At 32.2% G+C, this 19451-nt stretch overlaps 1 protein-coding gene across 7 annotated transcripts in view; it reads right to left on the minus strand.

Moving 5' to 3' along the window:
• Positions 1 to 19451, minus strand: part of ZC2HC1A (zinc finger C2HC-type containing 1A) — a 91248-nt gene that overhangs the window by 56740 nt on the left and 15057 nt on the right. For all 7 annotated transcript variants that reach the window (XM_082363540.1, XM_082363544.1, XM_082363543.1 and 4 more), the window contains 4 exons: positions 19320 to 19393; positions 17084 to 17200; positions 12290 to 12431; positions 10020 to 10168 (listed from right to left, as the gene is read on the minus strand). In XM_082363540.1, coding sequence (XP_082219666.1) covers positions 10020 to 10168; positions 12290 to 12431; positions 17084 to 17200; positions 19320 to 19393 — 482 coding nt within the window. The remainder of the gene's footprint in view (positions 1 to 10019; positions 10169 to 12289; positions 12432 to 17083; positions 17201 to 19319; positions 19394 to 19451) is intronic.

A 19451-nucleotide genomic window follows, 5' to 3' on the forward strand; every position in this document is an offset into this window, starting at 1 on the left:
TATTCACATATTAGGAATTACTATTATTAACTTAATGGCTTACAAACAGAAAAAGGCAGAATATTCCTTTCAAAAGGTGCTTTGCTTTTCCCCTCTGTAGAGACCTCCTACTATTTTACTCAATTTTTTGGTCAGATCTTCTGAGATGACCAGAACCTAGCCCAACTTTATCTATCTCCTATAATATTTCCTATTACTTTCAACCTAAACTAGTCACGTTATATTCCTTACTGAATCCTCATACTACTCGGAATGCCTCTTGTTTAAAACATATTCACCTGTCTCTCAGTAACTTGCTGTTCCCCTGACCTAGATAATATGACTCCTTCCTTACTGACCTGTATTTTATCTATTCTACAACATCAAGCTGAAATTCTACTGGTAGGCTTTCAGGATGACTCTAGCTAGCAACAATTTTGTATAAATTTACTTTAATGATCAAAAGAACAAACTCTGATTTTATAGTTATACTCAATACATATTTCATTCATCATATAAGTATTTGTTAGGTGATTATTTCATGTGTTTTTATACAGATCACAAATCTAGTAAATTTTGTTAGTAAAATATTCATATTTACGAAGACTTTTTATTGAAATTGGAAAAAGCTTAAAGAACGTGGAGGATGTTCATTTCTGATAAAATGGTAAAAGGTACTATTTGTACCAACCCTTCAACTAAAAAATTTAAAATGCTCAGTAAAGTATAAAAAATCATTTTAAAAGCACTGAATGTCAGATGAGAGGAAAAAGAACTGCCAGGCCAACACCATGTGAGATTGTAACAGGGTCTGGCCATCACACGGATTTGTTTTATGATTATGCATTACTAGATGGTACAGCAAACTAAAGCCAGTAATTTAATTTAATGTGTCTCCAGACTGGTAGATACCTGGAAGAAACAAGTACAAATTTTCTCTGAAAAAGGCACTTCATAAGATCAATCCTCGTGAATAACATTTTAAGCACAACAGCAGAAAATGGTCAATAATAATTACAAACATAATGATATAAGGAACCACAAATGAAAAAAGAAAGCAAGAACATATCCATAAAGGTCACATGACATAACAATTATCAGACACATAACATAAAACAATTATGCTTACTACATTCAAAGATATAAAAGACGACTTTGAAAATATCAACAGGGAATTGGAAACTATAAAAAGTAACATAGAAAGTTAGAAAAATAGTCAACTTGAAGAAATTAAAAACACAATAACAGATTACAAATTCAGTGGTGGAGAAATGAAGCAGCTGTATAATCCTCCTATAGATAATGATTTTAAAAAGAGGATTTAAAAAAAGGATTTTAAGAGATTGGAAATCATCCAAAACCAGTCCTTCTGGAAACTGTGTATCTCTGGGTTTAATTTCAGGAAACGAGAAAGAGAAGGGAAGCGGAAGGGAAGGGGAAAGGGGAGACAAGGAAAGGAAAATGAAAACAGGAAAGCATGACCCATATTCAGCAAAAAAATCAACAGAAACTGACTTCATGTGGGCACAGGTGTGTAAGAATTTGTAATTAAGAATTTCAAAACAGTTATTATAAATATGTTCAAAAAGTAAAGGAACATATACACAAGAATTAAAGGGAAATACGGTAACAGTGAATGAACATATAGGGAATCTCAACAGAGAAATGAAGGTAAAATATAGGCATTTTTTCAGATAACCAAAAACACAGAATTCATTGCCAGCAGATCTGTACTATTAGAAGGCTAAAGAAACTTATTCGGGCTGAAGGAAAATGGCAAAATTGGCAACACAGATTTATAAAAAGAAAGGTCTGGAAATGATAATGTATGAGTAAATATAAAATGCAGAGTATATACATGTATGCATAAATATATATATAGTGTGTGCCTATATACGTATAAATATATGTTCACATATTATTTTCTCCTAATTTCTTTAAAAGACAGATTTTAAAGCAGTAAGTATAACACTTATAACAATACACATCAAGAGTATTGATGGCTTTATAATGTCTACAGAGTTTTACATATACACAACAACAGCACTAAGATTGGTGAGAGGCATATAAACATATCAATAGACAGGGTTAAGTTAAAGATGCATTTTGTTATTCCTAGAGTAACGATTTTACAAAATACAGAGACTTATGGCTAGAAAGCCAATAGAGAAAATAAAATGTCTTTTACTAAAACAAGAGAGGCAAGGAAGAAGTAACAGAGGAATAAAAACAAAAATAAAAAAAGACAATATAGAAAATAGCAACATAGCAGACCTAAACACAACATATCAATGATTACATTAAGTGTAAATGCCAAAACACTTCAACAAACAGGTTGAGGTTGTCAGATGGATTAAAGAAAATTACAGGCTGTCTACAGGAGATGCAAATCCACAAATTTAAGTTAAAGAATAGAAAGAAAATTAGGATAATTAAGCTGAAACAGCGATGTTATCGATGAAACAAATTTCAACACAAGGAATGTTACTAAAGACAAAAAGGGACACTCCATATGATAAAAGAATCAATAAATACAGAAGATATTACATTTATAAATGTAAAACACATTTAATAATACGAGAAATTCAAAATACTTAAGCAAAAACTGGCAAAATTAACGAGAGATAGAAAAGCTCACAATCATAAAGATTTTAACACATTTCTCTTAGTAACTGATGGAATAAAAAGGCAAAAGAACATGGAAGATCTGAATGAAGCTACCAGCCACCTTACCTGACTGACATTTATAAAACTTTATACCCAACAACTGCAGAATACACTCTGCTTTTCATATGCCACAGAACATTCATTAAAAGAGACCACATGCTAGGCAATTAAACAAATCCCAATAAGATAAAAATCTTACCAAGTACATTCTCAGACCACAACAGAATTAAAACAACAACAACAAAACATCTAGAACAGCTCCAAACACAGTTGGCCCTCTGTATCCATGGGTTCTATATCCACTGGTTCCACGTTTACAGGTTCCGAATCCATGGATTCAACCAACCACAGGTCAAAAAAAATTCCAAAAAGTTCCAAAAAGCAAAACTTGAATTTGCCACATGCATACAACTATTTACATATCATTTATACTGTATTTACAACTATTTACATAGCATTTACATTGTATTAGATATTATAAGTAATCTAGAGATGATCTGATTAAAATACGTGGGAAGGATGTAGGTTATATACAAACACTATGCAATTTTATAGAAGGGACTTATCCTTGGTGGGGCAGGGAGTGTGGGGTGGGGTTCCTGGAACCAATCCTCCAAGGATACCAAGGGATGACTGTATCTGGAAGTAAATGACTCATATTTGACTAGACTTTGAGTAAAAGAAGTCACAAATTTAAAAATGTTTTGAACTGAATAAAAAAAAAAAAAACACATTATTAAGATTTTTGAGATGTAGCTAAAGCAATGCTAGAGCAATAAAACCAAAAGCTGTTTCTTTGAAAAGATGTAATGAAATTGATAAATCTCTAAACAGAATAATCAAGGGAAAAAAACTAATCAGAGGGAAAAAAAGAGAATACAAAATACCTCTATTAGGAATGAAAAAGAGGATATCACTACAAATTTCTACATTAAGAAGTTAACACCTTCGGTCAATAAATCCAATTACACAAATTACTTAAGAGATACAAATTGCCCAAACTGACACCAAGAAGAAATGAAAATCTGAACAGCTTTATATCTACCCAAGAAAATGAGGTAGATGAAAAGCTCTGGAAAAAAAAGAAAAACCCATACCTAGATGGCTTCACTGGTGAGTTTTAGCAAACATACACAATAGGAATAATACCAATACTGTAAAAGTCTACAAAAAAAGAATTTACAAAAACTCTTTCAGGAAATGGAGGAGGAAATAACTGCAAATCCGTATGATGCTAGCATTACCCTGATACCAAGACCAGCTAAAGACATCAAAAGAAGAGAACTACACACCAATATTTCTCACAAGCATAGAGGCAATGATTCTAAATTTTAGCATATCAAATCCAATAATTTATAAAAAGGGCAATAATTCTTAACAAAATAGAATTTATTCATGGAATGCAAAGTTGGTTTAATATCTGAAAATAAATAAGTGCAATTCATCACATTAACAGGGTAAGACAAAAACTATGTTATTTCAATAGATAAAGAGCATTCAACAGAATGCAAAATGCATTCTTGGTTTAAAAAATAACTCTCAGCAATTAGAAAAGAACTTTCTCAGCCTGACAAAGGGAATCAACAAAAATCCACAGCAACATCATACTCAATGGTGAAAAACTGGTTTTCACCTAAAAACAGAAGAAGGCAACTCTCTCACTCTCACAACTTTTACTCAACATTGGACTGAAAATTCTAGCTACTGCAATAAATTATTACAGGGCAAAAAAGGGATACAAATTGAAGAGGAGGTAGTAAAACTGTCCTTATTTACAGATGACATGATTGTGTACATAGAAAAACCCTATGATATCTACAATAAGCTATTATAATTAATAAGTGAATTTAGCAAAATAGTAAGGTGCAAGATTAGAAACAACGTCAAGATCAAACAAGACAAGGAAAACACTCTTGAAATAAATTTTTTTTTTCATCATAAGAAAAAAAATTCAATAATCGTGTATGGTGATGGATGTTAACTAGACTTATTGTGGTGATCACTTTGTAATATAAACAAATATTGAGTCATTAGATTGTACACCTGAAACTAATATAATGTTCTACATCAATTATATTCAATTAAAAAAAAGAACACCTAAATAAGCAAGAAATATAACAAATTCATGGACTGGACAATTCAATATTAAGATGTCAATTTTCCCCAAATGACTTATATATTTAATGTAATTTCAATCAAGCACTAGTAGACTTTTTTTGTAGAAATTAGCAGAACAATTCTAAAATTTATATAAAATGTGAACAACCTAGAATAACCAAAGTAATTTTAAAAAGAAAAAACAAGTTGAAGAATTTAGACTACATGATTTTAAGACTTATATGGTATAATATTTAGTATGGCAATAGTGTGGTATTGATAAAAGGACATACAGATCAATGGAACAGAACAGTATGTCCTGAAATAGACCTAAAAATATACATTCAACTGATGATCAAACAAGGTGCTTAGGCCAATTCATTGGGTAAAGAAGTCTTTTCAACAAATGATGCCGAAACAACAGATTATCCATATAGAAGAAAATTAACAATTGCCCTTTACTTCACATCATACAATTATTAGCTTGAAATAATCCACAGATCTAAATGTAAGAGCTAAAACTATAAAATTTCTAGAAGACAAAGGAGAAAAATCTTTGCAAGCTTGGAAAGGGTAAAGATTCCTTAGAACCGAGAAGGAAAAAAAATCATAAAAGAAATAATTTATAAATTAGACTTTATCAAATTTTTAAGCGTTTGCTTTTCAAAAGCCATCCTTAAAAAAAAAAGCCAAGACACAGAAGGGAAGAAAATATTGTTAATATACATTTGAGAAAAGACTGAGAATATTTAACACGTGCTTTCATTCATAAGAGAACCTAGGGCTTCCCTGGTGGCGCAGTGGTTGAGAATCTGCCTGCTAATGCAGGGAACATGGGTTCCAGCCCTGGTCTGGGAGGATCCCACATGCCGCGGAGCGGCTGGGCCCGTGAGCCACAATTACTGAGCCTGCGTGTCTGGAGACTGTGCTCCGCAACAAGAGAGGCCGTGATAGTGAGAGGCCCGCGCACAGCGATGAAGAGTGGCCCCCACTTGCCACAACTAGTGAAAGCCCTCACACAGAAACGAAGACCCAACATAGCCATAAATTAAAAATAAATAAATTAATTTAAAAAAAAAAAATAAGAGAACCTAAAAAAAGGACAAAAAAAACCTTCCAGATACTTCACAAAAGACACAAATGACCAATAAGAACACAAAATGATACTAAAACTAATTGGTTTTCAAAGAAATGTAAATTAAAATCACAACAATACACCACCATACACGCACTACAACAGCTAAAATGAAAAAGATTGATAATATTGAGTCTGGGAAAACCTAAGACAGTGAAGATATAAACTCAATCCCAGCTGATTCAATGCAATCCTAATCAAAAATTTAATAAAGGTGTGTATGTATGTGCACATGTGTGCAATGACCTTAAAAAGATAATTTCAAATTTATGTGAAAATGCAAAGGACCAAAATTAGCTAAAACAACCTTAAAAAACAGAAGGTAGAAGAAAAAGTTCTACCAGATATCAAGATTTAAAGCTAAGAACAAAGCCAGAGGTATCATGCTCCCTGCCTTCAGACTATAATATAAAGCTACAGTAATCAAAATACCATGGTACTGGCACAAAAATAAGACACCTAGATCAATGGAACAGAATAGAAAGCCGAGAAATAAACCCATGCACCTATGGTCAATTAATCTACAACAGGGAAGCAAGAATATACAAGGGAGAAAAGACAGTCTGTTTAATTAAGTGGTGCTGAGAAAATTGGATGGCTACATATAAAAGAAGGAGATTATAACATTTCCTCAAACCATATACAAAGATAAACTCAGAATGGATTAAGGACCTAAATGTAAGACCAGAAACCATAAAATTCCTAGAAAACAGGCAGAACACTCTTTGACATAAGTCATAGCAATATTTTTTTTAGATCTGCCTACTAAGGCAAAGGAAATAAATGAAAAAATAAGTGAATGGGACCTAATTAAACCTAAGAGCTTTTGCACAGCCGAGGGAAACCACTGACAAAACAAAAAGACAACCTACTGAGTGGGAGAAAATCATTTGCAAATGATGTGACTGATAAGGGATTAACATCCAAAATTTATAAACAGCTCATACAACTCAACATGAAGAAAACAAACAACCCAACTAAAAAATGGGCAGAAGACCTAAATAGACATTTTTCCAAAGAAGACAGAGATGACCAACAGACACATGAAAAAATGCTCAACACTGCTAATTATCAGAGAAATGCAAATCAAAACTACAGTGAGGTATCACCTCACTCTGGTCAGAATGGCTATCATCAAAAAGTCTACAAATAATAAATGCTGGAGAGAGTGTGGAGAAAAAGGAAACCTCCTACACTGCTGGTGGGAATGTAAATTGGTAGAGCCACTATGGAGAACAGTATGGAGGTTCCTTAAAAAACTAAAAATAGAGTTACCATGTGATCCTGCAATCCCACTCCTGGGCATATATCTGGAAAAGACGAAAACTAATTCGAAAAGATACATGCACCCCAATGTTCACTGAAGCACTATTTACAATAGCCAAGACATGGAAGCAACCTAAATGTCCACCAACAGATGAATGGATAAAGAAGATGTGGTATCTATATATATATATACATATATATATATACACACACACAATGAAATATTACTCATCCATAAAAAGGAATTAAATATTGCCACTTGCAGCAACATAAATGGACCTAGAGAATATCACAGTAAGTGAAGTCAGAGAAAGACAAATACTGTATGATATCACTTATATGTGGAATCTAAAAAAAACAAACTAGTGAGTATAACAAAAAAGCAGACTCACACATATAGAGAACAAACTAGTGGTTACCAGTGGAGTGAGAGAAGGCAGGAGGGGCAAAATAGACATAAGGGATTAAGAGATACAAACTACTATGTATAAAATAAATAAGCAATAGGATATATTGTACAGCACAGGGAAATAGAGCCATTATTATGTAATAAATTTAAATAAAGTATAATCTGTAAAAATACTGAATCACTATGCTATATACCTGAAACTAATGTAATATTATAAAACCCACTATACTTCAATTAAAAAAAAATTTCATAAAGCTATAATAAATAAAAAATTATTGTGGTCTGGGGACTATATAAAAAGGCAAAAATTGATTATATGTAAAGTCAAAATAGTGACTACTTCATGGGTGTTGGGGGCTAGGAGTGAGAGAACATTACATTCTGGGAGTGAAACACTAGTGGAGGCTTTTGTAAGACTAACAATATTCTATTTCTCAACTTTCTTGTGGTTATGCATGTATTTATGTTTTGTGCTTTTTTTTCTATGTGTATAATTTACAAAAAAAATAACGGGAAAATTGTAAGAAAAAATTAGAATAAAAGTGTTGTAAAAAATAAGAGCTTAGAGATAAATATTTAAAATGTTAACTATGTTGATAACTTTTAAAATATATATATTTTTCAAATTTTCCATAAAGAATAGGAATCCCTTTAATAATCAGAAAAAAATTTATTAAAAATTGCACATCATCTTTCCAGACTTAAAACTTCATTACTTTAGAATAAGTAGGGTAAGAATCAATCAGAATACTGATTTGGAAATCAGAATATGATTTCCTATCAGAATATGATTAGGAAAATTCCTAAATCATAAAATACTTATCGTATTGCTTTAAACTCATAAGGTAACTCAGCCTAGCCTAATCTGATGAAAGAGTACTGCAGGATCTAAATTATGCATGAGTTATTTCAAAATAATTTGTTTTAAAAATAACAAGACATGTAATTTAGCATACATTAGATGATATTTTTGGTTTGCTATGTCTTCATGGGTCTACTCTAATACAACCATGCCTGAATTTGATAAAATTCCTAGTGAAGAAGAATTATGAGAGCTTAACTGAACGGTAGAACTTCTTGTTTTTACCTATAGAAACCTGACCTTCACTGTGTTTGTATCATTATTTTGATTAGAGCAGGGTCAAAAAGTGGGCTGTAATCAGGCCAGATTACAGTTGCTAAATATGACAAGGAAGCATTTAAGCATGTTTAGGAAAAGTACTCTACTTAGGTTACTGATGTAGATTCAGTACCGGGTACAGTGTCTGGTTCAAAGAGAGTACTCAAAAACTTCTTGAATGAATACAGATGAGAAAATATGGGGTCAGACTGAAATAAATATATATGACTAGGCATGGTATCAGAACTGATATAATTTAAGGTGGGAACTTAAAAACTACTTGGATTTTACATTTACGAATCATTTGGCACCAAGTTGCTGGAATACACACATTCTATTGTATTTCCTTTGCTCTACTATTTTATTCTTAAAACAAAACAAAATCCTATTGATGTTCTTAACTGTTCAAAAGATATACATTGTTTGCCATCTGTTTTGGAAATTCTTCTAAATGAGTTTTCTTCGCTATTCTTTCCCCACAATGATGATAGTAATAATGATATGCTCCATTTCCAATAATATTAACAAAAATTCAATAGGAGGATTCTCTCAAGGAGGTCTCAATTGCAATGTGGTCTTTTAATCCAATATTTTATTCATAAGTAACAAAAAAACAGATTTGATTATTTACTGTTTGCTAAGTTTACAGTACTAAAAAAAAAAGTTTACAAATGAAAGCTTTGTGAAAAATAAAATTTGCTTAAAAGTATGATATTGTCAAAGTTTTTATGTAACAATATGCTCAAAGAAAAACAACAGTAGTGTAAAAATAAATTTAATATAACAAAATCCTTATATGGTTTATGGTTCTCTAAGTGCTTTCACACACATCATTTCATTTGCTTCTCACTATAGTTATGTAGATTACCAGTTCACAGATGAAGAAATGAATGCTTACATACATTAATGTCATTTGCCTAAAAGTTCAAAAGTAGAAGTCTGGATGTGACCCCATGTTTTCATTTCCTCAAATGTGTTACTCATATATAACATGGAAACATTCACAACTTACATGATTTTCAAATGTGGATTTTTATTGCCATTTTCTCACTCATCTAACCCCTCTAGTTTCCTCTGAATCTGCTGCATCTATTTTAAACTAATTTTCTCCCTTTTTTCCTAATACCTCTTTAAATCTGTATATTTTTAAGTCTTTACTAACTCAAGTCCACTTCAAATTTTCTTCTCAACTAGCCATTCAAATTTCTTACTAAATCCCTGAACAGTAATACATAAATTTTAGCAGGTGAGGAAACTGTAGTTAAATGTTCTGTAAAGAATAAACACAAAACGGTGAACTTAAAGTCATTTTCTCATTTATTTGTAGAAATGACTACAATGATTACCTGTGTCCGAGAAGTCGATTTTCCTTTGGTATCAGTAGGAAATTTGCCTTTATTACTAATACGTGCTGCCTGTTCTTTACAGAAATTTATATGTCTATCAGCTGCATTTTCATTAAATCTCCTCTGGCAATATGGACACTGAATATAATCTAAAACAGAAAAAAGCAACATAATACTTGAAATGGGACATAAAGAGTTATAAGTTTTATGAACAGTAACTCAAGACATATAACATAAATAACAATTGCTAAGCAAAAACTCTCATTTTCTTATAACCACCCAACCTGACTTATCTAAACTTAGTAAAGACATTTAAGAAAAAAGCATGCTAGTATATGATAAACTACAATTTTCTCCCAGCTTAGAATTTGAGGGGAAAAAAAAGATAAATCGTCCCTACATAAAAATGAATAAGTAAAGGAAAAATGTTAATTATTTTTTGCTTCTATATTACCATATGTTTTCATCACAAATATATATTTTCATAAGGTAGACTAGGTTAAGTAGTTAATAACACATTACATTAAATAAAAATTTACATAAAATTTTAAAATTTGGGCTCATCTGTTAAAATCTTTCATTTCAATTAGAGGAAAGCTGTCAAGAAATAATTTAATAGACTTTATACAGTTTTATTTTCTCTTAGAGATCCCAACAGATGGAATAAGTAATAAAAATATATCTCCTTAACATAATTCAAATTTAAGAAACAGCAAATGTTGCAGATTATATATTCTCCCCAAATGCAATATATAGTACAAACAAAACTTCTTACAAAATAAATCTTAAAGTTATCCCAGAAAGAACCAAATTTTATAGCACTGTGAAAGATTTCAACTCTATGAGATACAGAGAAGAAATAAATATAACAACTTAGCAGTGTCAAAAAAAAATCTTCAATTTATTTCAACAGGTTTACTTTTTGAGATGGAGTTTGCCCTTTAGAATTTAACACTCATCTGAACCTCAGAAATTTGTCCTGCTAACTAGTGAAATAGGTCTAAAATCTCTAATAACAAAGAAGTTGTTCTGTCAGGACTAAGCGATCAAAAAATTTCTGAAGTCTAAATTATCCTGAAGAACTGCCCCCCGCCGCCCCCACTCTGACTTATGTAAACATGAGAAATATAGCTGTGTTGAATAAGATGCAATATACAAATACCTCTAAAACAAAGAGAGAATTCAACTTCATGGGGAAAATTAAGGTAGAAATAGAAGAGACGCAAACCCAAACGGAACATTCCAGAAATACTCATAGCATTAAAGTTAATTACTAAGACTCAAACAGGAGTTGGCAAACAAGGGCCCATGGGCCAAATCCAGCCTGCCTGCGGCATGTTTCTGGAACACAGCCACATTCATTCATTTACATATTTTCTGTGGCTGATTTCTTGCAACAGTGGCAGAGTTGAGGAGTTGAAACAGAGACCTTATGGACTGCAAAACCTAAGATATTAACTATTGGTCCTTTATAGAAATTGTTTATCAACCTCTCCTCTACAATAAAATGTTATAAAGGATCATACCTAACTTTCTCTTTACTAAGAAATTAATCCCAACTTAGAATACTAACACAATTTTAATGCAGCTAACTTGTTATATTAAAATAACTACCTCTTGAGGCTACTCCATTAACCACTGTCAAAATGTCAACGGTGCTATTTTAAATCTTTCATTATCTCAATTATCTCATATTTGGTTGCCAGCATCTTGCCTTGCTTTTGGGAACAATAAACAAAAAACTTTTACCCACCCAATGAAGAAAATATAAAAATACATGAATTTAGGGCATAATCTAGGTATATCCATCTATATGGTGGTTACCCCACTAGAACAATACATTTTTAGAAGCAAAATTATGATTTTTTTTCCCTTCCCAGATTAGAAGATACCAAAGAACCAGGCAACATAATTATCTGAATCTTACTGAATGACTATATTACAATCGACATTATCCATGATTAAAATATTTCCTGGAATATTAACATTTAATAGTTACTACAATGATTTTTAAATGATATTAAATGCTTTATAAAGTATTGAGATAAAAAGATAATGTATTTCTATGTTCAACACTGATGTGTCTTTATAAGCCTAAATGCCTGGATTGTCACCATTATTTTATAGGAAAACTTTTAAAGATCATGCTTCATTAGGTTCAATTATTATAAGTTAACTTTAATAATATCTTAAAATTTATAAGAAATCTATCAATACTATCGATATTTTCTTCCCACATGAACAATTTCTGTGAACAATATGACATATACCAGGATCATAAGAAGGTGGAGGAGGGGGAGGAAGTTTGCCACCCTCTTTAAGGGCCTGACCAAGGCCTTTAGCTGCTCTTATGGTGGCTATGAACTCTTCATGCTTTCTTCTCCAATTAGATGGCTTCTTTGGTGGTTCAGGCTGCCAACAAATTAAAAAGACAAACAAAAAACAGTTTCAAAACAATTTTTAATAAATTAAAATAAAACTCAAGAAAATGCCATATTATTTTAAATGTTCCCTCATCAGGAGTCCTTAAATGATCTCCCTCTCAAATTTATAATTTTAAAAAGAAACTTTAGGCAACTAAATTATATGCAATTTTTAAAATACAATTGTAATTGTGACAGACACAGCTAAATTGCCTCCTGTAGGTGTTACAAACACTTAAGCCACCACTAAGAGTGTATTTCCTTATTTTCCCATAGTTTCTCCAACATAGTATGATACTAAACTTCTTTTTTTTTTAACTGATTAGAGAGGTGAAAAATAGTTCTCTCTGTGATTTTAACTGCCTTTTTTCCTATAAAGAGCGAGAGCGAACATCTTTTCATATCATAAAGAATCATTTGTATTGTCTTTTCTGTGAACTGTTTATAAGCCTGGTCAACGTATCTATTGGGTTATTGGCCTTTTTTTTTTTTTTTTTTAACAATTTCTAGTAATTCTTTATAGGAGACTAACCCCACCCCTCCCCCACAATACATCTCTTTTAACCTTGTTTAAGGGTCTTCCGATATGCAGAATTATTTTTAAATGTAGTTTAACTTACTTTTTCTTTTATAGTCTCCAGATTTGCAGTCAGTTAGCAAGGCCCAACCTCACACCAAGGTAAAATAAAATTTTTTCATGTTGCTACCTAGAACCATTCTTAAATCGTTTATTCATTTGGAATTTATCCTGATTTATGACATATGGACTCTATTTTCTGTTTTTTTAACATGGCTATGTGGTTATCTCACCATCCTTTATTAACTTTTCTCCCCAGTGAATTGAGAGAACACCTTTATCATATTCTCTTTGGCATTTGGGTCTATTTCTGAATTCTCTGTTGTACTGTTCTGACTATATGTGTGTCAGTACCCGTGTTTTAAATATTGAGATTTTATAATAATATTTTAATATCCACTAAGGTAACCCTACTTTATTCTGCTTTTCTTTCAATCTTTCCTGGTTATTCTTATATGTGTATTTTTCCATATGAACTTTAGATTCAGCTTGTCTATTTTTTTAAACTACATTTTAACTGGAAAAATTAAACGTTACATTCATAAACAACTTAAGGAACTTAAGTACTCTATTTTGCTAAGTCTACCTATCCAAGAATGAGATATATTTCCATTTGAAGAAGTGTTCGTTCGTGTCTTTCAGTGGTTTTTTAAAGTAGTCTTTGTGGAAGTCTTGCACCTTCATTATTATAAGGTTTACTCCTAAATATTTTATATTTTGTGTTGTTCTTTTATAAGGGTCTTTTAATCATTTTTATATTTCAAGGAGTTGTTTGTTGAAATATGAAACCTGATAATTTCTGTATATTAACATTACATCTCATTACTTCACTGATTTCTCTTAATGTTTGTAGTAATTTTTCAGTTGATCCTCTTCGGTTTTCCAGGTATATCATCACCTAATAATGATAGTTTTACCCCCTCTTTTCCAATTCCTATGCATCTAATTTCTTGTTATTATTTAACTCTATTGACTAGCACTTACTGTATTGGTTGGAGCTTAATCTTGTTCCTGACTTTAATGGAACTACCTCTAAGTATCTTTCCATTAAACATAATGCTGGCTTGTGTGCTACAAAGAAATTTATTTTGTCATAATGTTGAAATATCTGATTATTCCTATTATGTCTTTGTTTATTAAATCAAGAATATTATGTTGAGCCAACAAAATCAAAAGATTGTTCTTCAAAAACACTAATAAGGCAAGACTAATCTAGAAAAAAAGAGAAAACAAAAATTATCAAGGAATGGAAAACACTTCTTACAAACATGAGAAAGAAAAGAAGATATTATAAAATAACTTTATGGTAATACATGTGACATTTAAGATGAAATGGATAATATCCTTGACAAACACCACAAAACAGATACCAGAAACAGAAAAATTATATTAGTCTTATATTTATTTTTTTTATTTTTTAAAATGAACCTATTATTAAAAGACCCACAAAGAAAGCTCCTGGCCCAGATGCCTTTACTGTTGAGTACTTGCAGACATTTAAGGAAGAAACAGCACCAATCTTTTAAAAACTCTTTCAAAAATAGAAAACAAGAGAACAACCTTCCAACTAGTCCTATGAGAGCAACAAAACTGATGAAAAGAAAAATCACAGGCCACCTTTCTCATGAATATAGATGCAAAAATCTTAACTAAATGAAAGCAGATTTAGATGTTTGAGATGACTGACTCTTTAGAGTTTCTTACTTTATAGTGAGATTCCTGATCACAACATTCATCTGCTCCATAGTGAGTATTACTAATTTTTGCTGCTCTCGTCTACCTTTTCTTCTCAAAGTATTATTATATATATTATTATATTAATGCTTAGCTAATGCTTTTTATTACCCATCATTGAATGAGTTAGGTTTTCCAGGTACAGCTATTTACAAGAGGTTCTGGGAGAAAGGAGCGGCCCAGGGTAGCTTTCTAGGCTACACAAAACAGTTCTCTTCTCTGATGTACCAGATACAGATACAAATAAGGCTTCTGTGTGTGATTACACAGACATTCCTCTTCTGCTTCTCTAAAACAGTATGTGTCCAGGAGGCCTGCTGCTGCCATCCATACTTCCCTCAGTTCTTACACTAACCACTTGCAAAACAGGACACAGCCCTTTTAAAGTGGGCCCCTCACCTTCAGAAAGGGTATTTTCTTTTCCATTAGTGCTTTCTGAGAGCCTCTGCTCAGGCCTCTTCAACTCTCTGTGCCTCTTCTCCCCACTTCCTCCCTCCTGGCTTTTGTCCAATTTCAGCCAGGCTCATTCCAGTTTCGGCTCATTCCAAGTTCCTGCAGCTCACCCCAGTTACTGCCTTGGCTGCGATAAACAAGAGATATATACTTCCAGATAAGACTCCTCATCTTTAAGGAGTCACCTTTAAGGGTGAGTAGACCCTTCACCTTTAAGGTGGCAGGGTCCCAGATTCTGGGCCACGGGCTCCCCAGCAACTTCCTGCCCTTCCTCTATGGGTAGCTTCTCCTGGATCTCACTTGTTCTGGGCAGCTCTAACACATATTTTGTAGTCCCTGGATTATGCCTGCCTTTCTGCAAAAATGGAGCTTGTATTTGCTTTGCTCCGCTCTGCTTGTGACTTTGTAGGAGTTCCTTGATACAAGTAAAGATACTGAGAACTACACCATGATGTTCAAAACCTTCTAACACACTGCTTCTCCAAGCAACATGCATATGACTCACCCAAAGATTTTGTTAAAATGCACGTTCTAATTCAGTATGCTGGGTGGGACCTGAGATTCTGCATTTCTAACAAGTTTCCAAATACTGCTGATGTAACTGCTCTATGGACCACACTTTAAGGAGCAAGAAAACAAAACTACTTAATGTAAAGTAATGGTTTTTACTTTACTTTTTCCTAAAGATTAATTTTTTTAAGCATAGAAACCTCTTCCCTTAAAGAAACAAGATAAATAACATTTACTGAGAGATCACCATGGATAAACTTAATTCCCCTAATAATTCCACAAGATAGATACTACCACTAATACCTCCATTTTACAGACAAACAGAAGTATAGATTAAGTAACTCACCCAACACAACAAAGTAGCAGAGCCAGGGTTAAATCCAGGCGGTCAGAATCTTGAGCCAGCTTTCAAACCCACTATGCTATACCAAGATTTAATTAATTTATCTAAGCTAATTAAAGCTAATACAATCATACATCTGGCAGGTTACCAAGAAAAACTTTAAATAATAATTTATGTAACTTATTCAAGCTTCTCCATCCTTCCCTTAAATATTCATAAACTGAAAAACAAAGATGAACTGGCTTTTCTGTTATCAAAGGATTTTATTAGTAAGATTAATTGCCCCATAGGGAAATGTTTTCCTGTACCACTGGGAAAAGTTATTACCACTGAAAGTAGTTTGTTTCAAAAACCTATTTAAATCAGGTACTCAAATTTTGACTATTACACTGAAATAACTCTTTAAAACTATGTCGGACAAAGCATTTATGTGATTTATTCTTAGCAAATAACATATCATGACAGGTGGTATTAAGGAGAGATTAGCATAGGAGAGTCATTGCTTTTAGTTACAAAGAAGAAAATAAGCTGACAATGACCATATGTGAACAATTGAGCAACAGATAAAACTTTTCCCCAGAAAGCATAATAAGATGATAAATGCTGACAAATCAATCAGTCAAGATAATATTTATTATGCTAAGATGTTTGTAACTAACAGCTTTCCTTTTGTATACTACAGGGATCACACTACTGGTAATAGTGTAACATACTGAGACATAAACCTAATTATAGCTGAAGTAATTAATGACTCACAATGAACCTACGAGGACTTCTCAGTTATTTCCAGCCTATAGCTAAGCAATTGGCTCTCCAATGCTACAAAAACCTCCCTGTAATAGTTGGACAGTACTTTGGTCTCCCTTTTGTTGAAATTCAAAATAAACAAGTTTCTGATCACTTCTAAACTGAGAACATGACACAGAATTCTACTTATTCTTCAATCTTAGTATAACAGATTATTATAATTTTTTCATTACACGTAGCAGCAAGGTTCATACTGTTCACAAGGTCATATAATTACCCTAGGTTTAAGAGGCTTTACTGTTGGAATATCAGTTCCTTCAGCTCTTTGCCTGCTTGAATCAAAAGTCTTCCGTTTTTTAGTGGCAGTTTTCTGGCAAATAGGTCCATGTTTTTTCTGTCAAGATGAGGAAATACAACATGTCATTTCCTTTTTACAAAAAGACTATAAAACTTTAAATTGTTATTTGAGACCAGTTTAAAAACCTGAAAGGTGAAATAAATAATAATCCATAAATAAGAAATGTTTTAGCTAAAATTGTTAAAAAATATAGGTAACGCATGTTACAAATTATCTTTCTCACAACAAGAAAGTATCGATAAGTACTCTCCCAAAATTTTTTTTAAAGTTATTTAATAGTCTCCTGGTTTTTACACTGCTAAGAATAAGGAAACTAATGTAAGCAAGTCAAAGCTACTGAAGTGGGGAAAAAGTTACCTTTATTACTAAATACTTGAAAATAGATACTAGAAAAAGGAATGTAAATGGAAAACACATTAGCATTAGGATTACAAAAGCTAACATAATAATAATAGTTGGGATTACTCAAGTTAACAAAATAGTAGTTTGTTAACATAGAATATAGGACAAGGTGGTCAGGTTTGTGTCCTTACTCCACTATCATCCCTTCCCCCTCTCTGCAACTCAAATTTTCCACCTTTTTTTTTACCAAGGATTTTTCTTGTGCTACCTAGTGTTCCACTCCTACAGTTTTTGGGTGGGGGGATGGGGGTTTGTTGTTGCTGTTGCTGTTTTAATATGGCTGCCAGCTCATTCAGTCATTCATATATTCATTTTAAAGACATTACAATGGAAGCTCTCTTAACTGACCTCTAATTAACCTACTGGATAAATAATAATTCTCCTTCCCCTAAATAAAACATGTTGACTAATAACACAGAGGATACTAAATGTCCTTTTTTTCTTTTGTATTTTGATAAACAATGAACAAGTCCAAACTGTTAAACATTATCTGGGAAAATAGGAACCTCAGAACTGGCTGATTCAATGTTATGGAGCCTCTAATATTTTCAATACACAACTGTTTTACATACTTGTTTTTGGATATCGTTCTGACAAACAAACACAGTAACTGTAACTATTAGAATAAAATCTCTTAAATATTAAAAAAAAAAAAAAAGGATGGCTAACAGGCGACTTTCTAGAGATGTCTATTCTCACATTGCGCTGTATATGTCAAAAGTATGTAGTGCCTGTTCCCAAAACTGATGTATACAAATTGTAGTTGTTATCGTGATTATATCATTTAATTAAATATTAAATAAATACATAAATGAGGGCCAAAAAAAGACAAATTTTTCCCTGTGAAAACTCAGCTTAATGCTTTGAAAATGGTTTGAAAAATAGTTAATTAATAACAACAAAAAAATTGATGAATTAAGCGTGGGCAAGATTTAAGAAAGAAAGCTGTTAATATTTAAGAGGAGTCTGCAGTCAGATGGACATTGTGGGTCATTAATTCCTCACTGCTTTAAAGAAAAACTGGAAACAATGAGAGGATGCAAAATAAAATGTAGCAAAACTCTAATCAGCAGACCCATTTTCAAAGAAAAATCTTTATTCCACATCAAAATATTAATAAATACATATTTATATTTGAAGTTACATAAGGCATATTGACTTTCTTATTCTCTATTTAGCTAAAGATTTTATATTAAAATCAGTTAAATGTGCTTCTACTTGTATATACTAAGCATCTAAAGAATGCATAATATATTTTAGGTGCACTTTTAACTAAAATACTTTTTCCTTTGGAATATTTCAAACATACATAAGAATGGACAGAATAGTGTAATTAGCTCCATTTACTCATCCCTGCCTCAACAATTACCAACATTTTACCAATCTTGTTTCATCTATCCCAGCCCCAGAACTTTTTCCTGAAGTTTAAAGAAAATCCCAGACATCATAGCCTTCTTCTTCTTTAAATACATTATTTCTAACAGTATTTCTAAGAGTTTATTTTGGTTTTATTTTTGTTAATAGTCCCACAAAGGGAGAAACACTTTAATAGTTTAACAGAGAGTAGTTTTGAAGACCAATCAAACTCTGCAGGAAAGAGAGCACTCTGGAAGAATGACAAAGATGGAACTGATACTCTTGAGCAATGAATACTAGCCAGTATCTCTTTAAATTATTCCAAAGGTTCTTTCCATTGTCCTGAAGTATTAAACAATTAAAGATGTACCAAACTCCAAAGGAAAAAGGTACTCACTAATGCCACTGCAAAGAATGTTCTTCCACAAATCTTGCAAGGTAACAATTCTCCAACTTGGACACTTCCATTTGCTAAAATCGAAAAGAATGTAGTCAATATACTCAGTGGCTCAAATTGTGAAACCTCCAA

Source organism: Balaenoptera borealis (assembly GCF_965194805.1).
Source record: "Balaenoptera borealis genome assembly, chromosome: 17".
NCBI lineage: Eukaryota > Metazoa > Chordata > Mammalia > Artiodactyla > Balaenopteridae > Balaenoptera > Balaenoptera borealis.